This window comes from Sceloporus occidentalis, unplaced genomic scaffold, assembly GCF_023333645.1.
Source record: "Sceloporus occidentalis isolate IW3139 unplaced genomic scaffold, rSceOcc1.0.p SCAF_3, whole genome shotgun sequence".
In the NCBI taxonomy this organism is placed as follows: Eukaryota; Metazoa; Chordata; class Lepidosauria; order Squamata; family Phrynosomatidae; genus Sceloporus; species Sceloporus occidentalis.
In genome coordinates this window covers 103944225-103955118 of record NW_028316983.1, presented here as the reverse complement: position 1 = coordinate 103955118, position 10894 = coordinate 103944225, and the positions used below count along the sequence as shown (strand labels likewise).

At 43.7% G+C, this 10894-nt stretch overlaps 1 protein-coding gene across 3 annotated transcripts in view; it reads left to right on the top strand.

The window, feature by feature from the left end:
* The first annotated feature begins 5283 nt into the window (after positions 1-5283).
* ARHGAP29 (Rho GTPase activating protein 29) overlaps positions 5284-10894 on the top strand; it is an 82309-nt gene continuing 76698 nt past the window's right edge. For 2 of the 3 annotated variants that reach the window (XM_089515706.1, XM_089515709.1), the window contains exons 1-2: positions 5284-5453; positions 10084-10425. In XM_089515706.1, coding sequence (XP_089371832.1) covers positions 10164-10425 — 262 coding nt within the window. In that variant the 5' untranslated portion in view covers positions 5284-5453; positions 10084-10163. Of the gene's footprint in view, positions 5454-6957; positions 7182-10083; positions 10426-10894 lie in introns of those variants that run through there. The other variant, XM_089515707.1, reaches the window with a different exon arrangement.

Below are 10894 nucleotides of genomic sequence, written 5' to 3'. Positions count from 1 at the left end.
AGATGATTGCTAACTTGCAACGCTTCAAGTTAGCGCCCATACTGGTTACTGTCCATTTTTAAGGAGCTGAGGTGAGAATGAGTTCCTAATATAATGACTTCCATAATGGGTAGGCGCTTTACATGTTTTAAAACTATAAGGCTAGTCTACAACGGAAAGTAACTTATACCTTGGCAACTCACTTTTTGTTTGTTGCACAGGCTGGAATTGTGTTCTGATCAAACAGTGGCGATCACCTCCAAAACCCATTTTGTAAGCAGCTTTTTCTCCCCCTCTTCCCATGCATCCATTTCTATGCTGTTGGACGGCAGGGAGATTAGCAGGGATATTACCAGCTATTTTCCTATAGATGGACAAGTTGCAACATACATTTGCAGGGACCTCCAGGGTCATCAGGAGGCCCTTGCAGCACTGCTTAGTAGGTGGGTTTGGAGGGACAGGATTGCATCTTGATACATATATGTTTCCCAATGCAGGATCTCAACTATAATTCCACAAGATGTGTAACCACGGCCATGAATTTGGAGAACCATGGCCACGAACTTAGACAGGGCATTAGACATGTGCATGGAAGAAAAAGCTATCCATGTGCCATTTGACCACTAATCATGACTGCAAAGTATTACCTCCAGTACCAGAGGCAGCAGCCCTCTGAATACAAGTTGCTGGGGAACCCTGAGAGCAGGGGACTAGTGCCCTCACGTATAGTTTGTGACTCCCTGTTTGGCTGCTGTGGTAACAGACTGCAGAATTAATGCAGTTTGACACCGCTTTAACTGTCATGGCTCCATCCTATGAAATCCTGGCATGGGTAGTTTGTTGTGGCACCAGAGCTCTCTGACAGAGAAGGCTAAATCTCTCACAAAACTACAGATCTCAGAATTTCATAGCTTGATCCATGGCAGTTAAAGCGATGTCAAACAAAATAATTAATACTGTACTAGATGAGCCTTTGGCCTGAATCTAGCAGCAACCTTGAGTTTTTATTTGTGTAGTGTATCAGGGTTTGAATCCCTGCTCAGCCATGGAAACCCACTAATTGATCCTGGGCAAGTTAAACTCTCTCGGCTTTAGAGGAAGGCAAAGGCAGCCCCCACCCCTGAATAAATCTTGCCAAGGTTTATTGTAATCATTAATTAAGATTTATTGTGATAAATAAATCTTGGCAAGATTTATTGTTGTTGTTACTGTGTGCTTTCAAGTTGCTTCCAACTTGTGACAAACCTATAATAGGTTTGCCATAGGTTGGGAACAACTTGAATGCACACAACAAGAGTGTATGCAGCAAGGTGCATTTGGGGGCTGGAGGGGATGGCAAAGGACAGTTAAATTAAAAATCATTGCTACAGTGTCTGTGCTGAATTATCCTTAACCAGGGCAGGCTTGGGCAGTCCCTCAATGCATGCTTCCTAGTCAGCCATCTCTTGGGGCTGCCTATAGGCTCTTTTCGGCTCAGAAATCTAGTGCCGAATACATGTGCATGCACAACATATGGCCCCGCAAACCACCTTAAGAATGGAGGAAAGTAGATGAAACCTAATCACTACAAGTTTACTTCTTTTTCTTGGCCATCTAATTTCAGCCGCTACACAAAACAAAAACAAGGAACGCCAGGAAGGTGACTTAAACATACCAGAAAGGCAGGGAACAGACACTCAGGACTCTCACTCTGGTCATCTGGAACTAATTGTGCATGTGGACTCTCACTTGAATTGACTTTAAGTATGAGTAAAGACATACTACTGAGCACTAAAGTCAGAATCGTCCAAGCCACTGTTTTCCCCATCTCTATGTAACGGATGTAAGAGCTGGACAATGAAGAAAATGGATAGGATCAATTCATTTGAGATGTGGTGTTGCAGAAGAGTGCTGAGGACAGCGAAAAAGACAAACAAATGGGTCTTGGAACAGATCAAGCCTGAACTCTCCCTGGAAAGCAAGATGACCAAGTTGAGGCTGTCATATTTTGGCCACATCATGAGAAGAGGCACTATTTATTGCAAAACACAATAATGCTTGCAAAGGTGGAGGGAAATAGAAAGAGGGGAAGACACCCATGCCAGATGGACTCAATCAAGGAGGTCAAGGCCTGAATCTACAGGACTTGCATCCAGCAGTGGAGGACAGGGAGTCTTGGAGAGGTCTCATCCACAGGGGCACCACGAGTTGGAGATGACTTGAAGGCATTTAACAGCAAACAACAAATGAATGTAGGGTCAAATCACAGTATTACAGGAACCTGATGAAAAATGCATAGCTTTTTCCTCACAGAGGGTGCCCCCAGTTCTGATACTCTCCTGATGGAAGTTATAGCACCAAAAAAGAGTACTCCCCAGGTGAGGAATTTATGAGTAACTTCTCACAGTGGTTCAGGATTCTTAGAGCCTTACTGCATTACAAAAGAAAAACGACAGGCAATGAGACAGAAGCTGCTTTTTGCTTACCTTCCCGCATGACGTCACAATATTTCCACTCTCCCTCCAGGAGACGATCGTAAATGTGTGGCTTTTGTCCTGTTGGGAAAATCTGCTTGGCAAAAGCCACATTTATGACCGTCTCTGTCTGAAGGGAGAAGGGAAGTACTATGGTGTCATGCAGAAAGGTAAGCAGAAAGCCGCTTCTGTCTTACTGCCTCTTGTCTCTCTTTTGTAATGCTATAAGGCTCTCTGTTAGAGTGGAAAGGATGTTATGTAGATCCCATGTGGGGTATGCAGTGGCGTCACTAGGGTTGGCGTCACTCAAAGGGATTGCTTGGAAAGGGCTTCCAGGGGATGATGGCAGTGACAGCCTACCATGCCCTCCCTCTCCTCCCATTGCTTAAATTGACTGCCTCTTGGCTGGCTGCCACCAGGCATACCCCAAATAGAAGGCACTGCATCCCTCACCAGTGGTCCCTGATGGCAGGTGGGGCTGCGGCCAATTGACAGACCATTCTGGGTCAGGCCCGTAGCTAGGCCTTTAGGGGCCCTGGGGCAGAAAGTACATTTGGGGCCCCTATATTTTTTAATGTTGAAACATACTTGGGGGCCTAGGGCCAATTCTTGGGCTCAGTAGGGCGGAGCGTTCGCACGCTCCCGAGGTCTACCACATGCTGTGTGTGCCATCATGCCGATGACATGGCTCGTGTGCTGCATCCAGGGCGCTTATGGCACCTCTGTTGTGGCGGACAAAAAAGTTGAGTTTCTTTGGGGGGCCCTTTGGCTGGGGGCTGCGGGGCGGTGCCCCAGTTGCCCCAGCCTAGCTATGGGCCTGTTCTGGGTCTGGAACAGCTTTTAGGCATGGGAGAAAGGAAGGCAACACCCTTTCTCTCTCAGACAGCATGCACAGTGGCCAATCCATAACAGGGGCAAGGACTTATTTTTTTCCTGGTAGAGAATCAAGCTTCCTGCAGTTCTTCTTCAGCTGATAAGAGAGACACAGGGTGATCTCACTCTTGCCATGACATTCTTCTTGGGATCCAGGGGAAGAAGCCTCAGGTCTTCTGGCTGATAGGCCAAAGTATACTGGCTTCTGATTTAGCAATCCCAGGGTTTAAAACACTGGGGCCAATCTCTTACTTTTCTTCCTTAGTTTAGCTCCATTGAAAGTAAGAAATATGATACATCTTAGATCCACATAGATCTGAATATCTGGGAGGTTGCATAATTTGGCCAAATTATGGAGTGTATACCTCTCCTCTGGGGGTGTCACCCTGTGCAGTCCACACACCCCTGCGCTCCCCCTGTGATACCACTGGAAATACCTATTGATCTTAGGAGGTATAATCAGAGCAGCTACCTTTGAAAAAGTCTGGCACATAAGTGCAGCAAACGTTTTTTAGACTGTGCTGGAGGAAGAAGCGAAGAAATCATTGCAACTTGTCTTTTAAGCGTGTTTGTTATAAGACCCATTGTCCAAACCATCTGAGAGCCAGTGTGGCATACTGGTTTGAGGGTTAGATTATTACTCTGGAGACCAGGCTTTGATTCCCAGCTCAGCCATAAAACCTACTGGGTAACCTTAAGCAAGTTAGACTCTCTCAGCCTCAGAGAAATGCAATGGCAAACCCTTTCCTCTGAACAAATCTTGCCAAGAAAAAAACAATGATCAGTTCACCAAAGGGTCACCATAACTCAGAAACAACTTGAAGGAACACAACAACAACAACAACAACAACAAACAAACCATCTTGCAAAAACAGTAACAAGACTGTTCAGCGTTTGTTGTTGTTCTGTGCCTCCAAGTCATTTTTTGACTTACGGCAACCCTAAGGCAACCCTATTATAGGGTTCTCTTGACAAGTTTCCTCTGAGGGGTTTTGCCACACCCTTCCCCTGAGGCTGAGAGTGTTTGACTCTCCCAGGTCACTCAGTGGGTTCCTGTCACTGTTACAACAGGGCCAAAAAAACAGCCACAGGTTGCCAGATGGGACTTTGGCACTTACACAGGGTGCGTGTGTGCTAGATACCATGCCAGGCCTAGACTTACTCAGCACAACCTAAGGTGCACAAAGCTGGAGTGGGTGACCAGATGTCCCTAACCGCAAAGGAGGACAAGGCACCACAAATTTCTGCACAAGCACGGCCCATTCATTACTTAGGGCCCAGCATCTTTAGAGAGTCTTGGGCCCCTTACAGACAGGCCAAAATAAAGCTGCTTTGGAGGTGTGCTGTGTAAATGATGCATGCGTCCTAAGAGTCCGGGTTATTTTATTGTTTCTAATTTAATATATGTATTAGCCTCCATTGTTCTTTGTAGAGTGTATGCCACTGGTGGGTCATTTCATCTTATTGTATGTACAGTGCTGTGTAAACCTACAGCGCTTTATAAATCAATCTGAATAATAATAATAATAATAATAATAACAACAATAATGAGCATGTCTGATAGAAATTCATGCTGCTTTAGTCATGCTCAGAATGGAGGACATTTTGGAACTCCTCCTGGGCAGACATGGAACACATGTCCTGGAGGAGGAGCAGAAGGAGCAGAAGGGGGGGAAAGGAGGACACCTTGGTCCAACTAATAATTTCATTTATTATAGCCCTCCTTTCTCTCACAGAACCTTCCCTCAGTCAGCATCTCCCCGCTCCTACCCCGCCTCTACCTGAAGTCTCCTCATTAGCATAAACCACGCCCAGGGAGGACGAAGCTGTCCAATGGGAGGCGGCGTTTGGAGAGGAGGGGGGTGGGCTGGGCGTGCGGCGTTGGTTGGAGCAGCACTCTGACTCCAGTGGTGTTTGAGTCTGAGAGGTAGAGAGAGAGAGCGAGAGAGAGCGGGTAGTCGCGCGCAGAGATTGGGGATGTGGCGGTTGCCGCTGCTATTGCTACTACTGCTGCTGCTGCTCCTGGCGCGCGAGGGTTCGTTGCCGTCCTCGCGCCGGCTCTGAGGCTGTTCCGTTCTCCCTCCCTCCCCCCCCCCCCGCCGTGGTTTTGATTTTTTAAACATTCCTGGAATCCTCTCGGCCATTGAGGTAAGCGCAATCGAACTCAGCTGAGGAGGAGGAGGAGGAGGAGGAGAGGGCGGGGCTGACAGGGAGGGAGAGGGCGGGGAGGCTGGGGGAGGAGGGGAGGGAGGGCCAGGGCACGACGACGGCGCCTGTCAATCACAAAACACACGCACCTTAATAATAATAATAATAATAATAATAATAATAAATTATATATATATATATATAGTACATATATAATTCTAATAACTATAATAAATAATAATAAAAATAAATATTATTTAAAAATAATAAATAATAGAGTGTATATATATATATATATAATTGTAATAAATAATACTTATAATAAATAATATCTAATAAATATATATAACCAATAATAAATTATATTAAATAATAAAAATAAATAATATTTAATCATTATAAAAATAATATACATAATAAATAATAGTGTATATATATATATTTAATTATAATAATTAATGCTTATAATAAATAAATAACTAATATATATATATAGTATATAGTATATAATTATATATATATTATATATAATTATAATAAGTATAATAGATAATAATAATAATAATAATAATAATGATAAATTATTATTTTTATTTATAAATATTTCTACCCCGCCTCTCCAATAAGATCGAGGCGGCTTACAGTAAAACCCATACAATATCATTAAAACATACACACAACACCCCCCCCCACACCGCCCTCCCCATGTCTTCTTCTTCTCCTTCTCCTCTGGGCTCCCACATGGGGGAAGTAAACTTCGAGGTGGCTGGGAAGTAGCCAGCCTTTCCTTTTGAGGAGAGGGAAGCGCTACTCGGAGTTTACAACCTATAGTTGTTATTGTGTGCCTTCGACTTTTACTACTTAGGGCGACCCTATCGTGGCCAGAGGGCTTTTGCCAGGGGCACAGAGGGCACAGTGGCATTTTGGACCCAGAAATGGTTTTTAGTCTTCACACACGATGAAAACACTGCCACTGTGGTGGAGCTCTCTGAGGCTGAGAGAGTGTGACTTGCTCGAAGTCTATTCAGTGGGTTACCAGTCAGGATTCGAACCCAGAGTCATAGACCATAGTGACAGGGAGCCAGGGGATAACCAGCATTGGCACCAGTTTGAAGTGCCAGGGCTCCATACTATGGAATTCTGGGAAGGGTGGTTTGTTGTGGGTTCTATCTGCAATGTGGGACGCATCCCTAGACCTCCCTTCCTCCTTGGCTCTGCATTGCAGCCTCAACGTCTCCTTCCCATTGAGTTTCTATAGGAAAGGAGGAGGAGGACGTGCAGTTCTGCATCAGGGGCCCCAGGGCTGCCTTTCTCGGGGGCGCGCCCCCTCCTCCTCGGGAGCGCGCCTGGCCAGGAATGCCAGCAGCAGCAGCAGCAGCAGCAGCAGCAGCAGCCATGCCTCTGAAAGGGGCGGGGGCGCAGTCAGTCAGTCAGTCAGTCAGCCTGGAGGTCTCTGCCTCCCTGTTGCACACAGGGAGCCTTGTCAACAACATTTCTTTGGGTGTGGGCGTCAGTGCTCCTTTTCCTCTGCTGCCTGACCCCTTCCTTCTTCCATTTCCTCTCCTTTTACAACTTGCTGCCACCCTTTTGCTTGGCAAAGCATTGGTTCAGAGGGGGTTTGCCATGGCCTGAGGCTGAGACACAGAGAGAGGGAGTTGCCTCCAAAAGTCACTCATCAGTGAACTTCATGGCTTGCTGACAACTCTCCTGGATAACTTTTGGGGCTTGGTAAGGAAGACTCGTCTCGTTTTCTTTTTAAAGAGGCAGACTCCTCGGTTCGCTCGCATCTACGTAAATATAACTCTCTTGGCATGCTTCTGGGAGTAGAGTTCTTCGGAGGCACAGCTCCTATCTAATATGCCAGGATGCGAAAGGGAGCTTACAACCACTTTCAGGGGTTTATCACACCGGGGCTGATTTCAGCATTAAAGAGCTACTAAAGCGTGTTTAAAGCATCCCGCACACTAAGCGGATATGGCAAGTAGTCATGCGAATGGTTACCGTGCGCAATCGCATCATTGCCTAAATCCTGGAAGTAAAAAGGTGCATGTTGATGCTTCTTTGTTGACCGCTTTAGTGGAGAGTTTGGTGTAACGTTGTGTGAAATGATTTTGCATAATTATGCAGTTTTTCTGGGATATTCACGGGATAAACTCCCGATCTCCTCGGTGTGATAAACTCCTGCGGGAAAGAAGTGTGTACAGAGAGCTTGTAGCGTCTTTGAGACTAACCGTCTCAAAATGGATGAACAGTCTCCAAATGAGACTAACAGTCTCAAAGGTGCTACAAGATCTCTCCACGTACTGATTCTACAGACTAACACTGCTATATCTTTGAATTCGACCACTGTGGGAAAGAAGTTGTAGCATAAGCTTTCATAGACTAGTTCTTATGGGAGCTAGGCATTGACCCTGTAGGCATCTGATAAGAGGTGGGGTAATGGAGGGGTACTGTTGAAGCCAAGATTTACTCCACTACTTTCTGAGCAAACATGCAAAGAATCAGTTCAGTATTACTGAGGGAGTCCAGTTCCTCTGGGGAAGAAGGAAGGATTTTTCTCTAAAGGGAATGTTGTTGTTGTTATGAAACATATAGAGATTGCCTGCCTACAGATTGTGTTCTTGTCTGAACAAGTATATGGGAGGAATTCAAGAGTTTGCCTTTGTGCATTTGAAATCTATAATATACTGATAAAAACATCTTTTTATCTCTTAAAGATGGTGTAACACATGGTTGCAAGTAGTGCCTGAGATTAATTCTGCTCAGTGTTTATGGGAAGGATGTTAGTAAATCTTTTAAAATGCTTTTTTTTCCAACCCCACAACTAGAACAAGTTCATTTATATCAAAATTAAAAGTTGTCACCTTTAATTCTGTGGGTGAGAGTGAGTATTATCATTCATGAGAAGAAGCCAAGATAAGTGGGATCTGACTGCAACCTGTCAAGGCTTGGGGATACAAAACCACCTCTGTGTTTAGCAAGTCTTGCTTGTCTCGCTCCCAGCCCTTGCATGTTGAAGGGTAAGATTGCAGGTTGCTTGCTATGAAAATGGGAATCTGGGAAGGTTTCAGAAAGGTTTTGCATAATACAGTTTAAAGAAAACATCACCTAAGATGATCTTCTTACCATGGGGTTCAATGAACCAGGTTCCTTGTTGATACTGCTTGTTTTTATACTTGTGAGCGCTTCACATCGTGCAGTTTTATTCATATTGCTTTTAGACAAAGATTAAAGTCTTTGCATTAAAATGCTGAGTGGAAAAAATTCCATTATCTGGATTGGTCTTGATTTTGGGCGCATGTTCAGAGACAAACTCTAAAAGATTTAGTATTCAGGCTTAATGCAAATGACTTCTTCAGCCTCCTTTTCTCCAGAATGTTAATAAAGGATACACAGTAATCAAGAGTATTGCCTAACTGATAAAACTTCAGGGGATGGATACATTACAGTATGATAAATTTGATCTAGTTTTCTATTTATCAATTGGTAGAGAGCAAGCGTGGTGTAGTGGTTTGAGTGCTGGACTTTGACTGGAGATCAGGGCCATGGAAACCATTCATTTGGCCTTGGACAAGTCACCCTCTCTCGGCCTCAGAGGAAGGATGGCAAAAGCAACCCTCCTCTGAAGGAATTCTGCCCAGAAAACCCCATGATAGGTTCATCTTAGGGTTGGCATAACTTGGAAATGACTTGAAGGTGCTCAACAACCCAGGATGAGTGCCTCCTTCATATACAAAGGAGTTTTATCAATCTACACTTGTCCCTCTGCAATTGCAGCTTTGACTTTTGCAGATTTGATTATTCACAGATTTTATTAATATTTTCTCTCTAGGAATATCTCCAGCACAACTCTGTGGTTAACTTTAACCAAAAGTCACACTGAAGGACGTAGAGATTCCTAGAGAGAACACTCCACTAGGCATTTGTAGCTCCTCCAGTGCAATTCTGTGGTCAGTGTCTGGCAGATGTTCACCATGGGATTGCACTAGAGGACCTAGAGATTCCTAGAGAGGTGTTTTTGTTGTTTGCAGGTTTTCCACTTTTGTGGGGGTCCTGTGCCCCCAACCCTAGAAAATGTGGATGGACGAGTATATATGTATATCTGGAATTAATACTTTCCAGACTGTTAAGGGATCATGTGCCCTAACTGCACCTTGTGCAGCCTATACCCAATTGACAAGAAATGTGTGCCTTAGTTGTAAACAGGTGCATAATGTATGAAATAAGCCTTAGAAGGAAATTGTTTCTCACTGGTAGTAGTTTGTTTTGTGGTTGAATGTTTTAAAATGTGTGCTTCTTTTATTTTTTTAAAAAATGTATGCAAACTTTAAATTTTAGTATAAATTTATCCTGAAATTAAGCACCTTTGTGCATTGGTTAGAAAGATTAAAAATGGTGGGACAAGGGTATAACTGATTGGGGTAACATATGAGGGAATAGATTTTGGGAAGATACTCTAGTGACAGCTGGAATGGGTTTTGTGTAGGTGATCTGTTCTGATCTTCCATTACATAAATACTTTTAAGATAAAAAAGTACACCTAACATTTAGAGATAATGTTAAAATCTATTTTATACTTTCATATCTGTTTTCTTTTTTCACTGACTCCTGTTTTGTTTTTTCTCCTCAGGACTCTTTTGATTTGCAGATGGACCCTAAGAAGCACTGACTGTTAACTGTGGAAATTTTATAGGCTCTGCAGTGGCTGGGATGTTGCGACAGAACGGTGGCGGCAACAAGCGTGGTTTAGGATTAACCAAACTGTCTACCTCCAATTTCTTCACCATCTCTAATTCAGGAAGCTGGGGGATGGGGCGCAGCACCAAAAGCAGCTCACTGAGCAGCATTAGCTCCAACTCTGACTGCTATGACAGCACTGTTGTGGACCCAGAGTACATCATGCAGTTGGTGAACGATGTCAGAAAATTTGCAGATGTTCTACTTTATTTGAAAGAAGCCATTCTTTCTGAAGGTGTGTCAGCTGTTTCTTGCTAACTCCTCTGCTTTGAAATGTACACTTGTTGCAAATTCCTTACTCAGTAAAATAAGGGCCGAGAAATGCTTAGTAGGAACTGTGGCAATTTTTTCTTGTGTCATATGTATAGAGGAAGTGGTGATTTTTTTGTTCTTTACTGACTTCCTCTGTGCGGTGGAGTTACACAGAGCTAAAACCTAACAGCTAGAACTTCCTGAGTAAATAAGAAAAGGGGTATGTTTGAAAAGGATTGTAATAGATTACATCTGTAACTCAACAGTGTTTTTCATACATAAATAGTTCTTTCCTTTAATCATATTTCTGACTGGTTACTTGGATTACTGTCAGTTGAACTTTACTTCTGAAAGCATGATTTTGTTTTGCCACTTACTGCCATCAGTTGGAGTTATCAGATTTGTTTGTTGTGACTAGCAGTGATTTGTTTTTTTACTATATAGAATTTTGT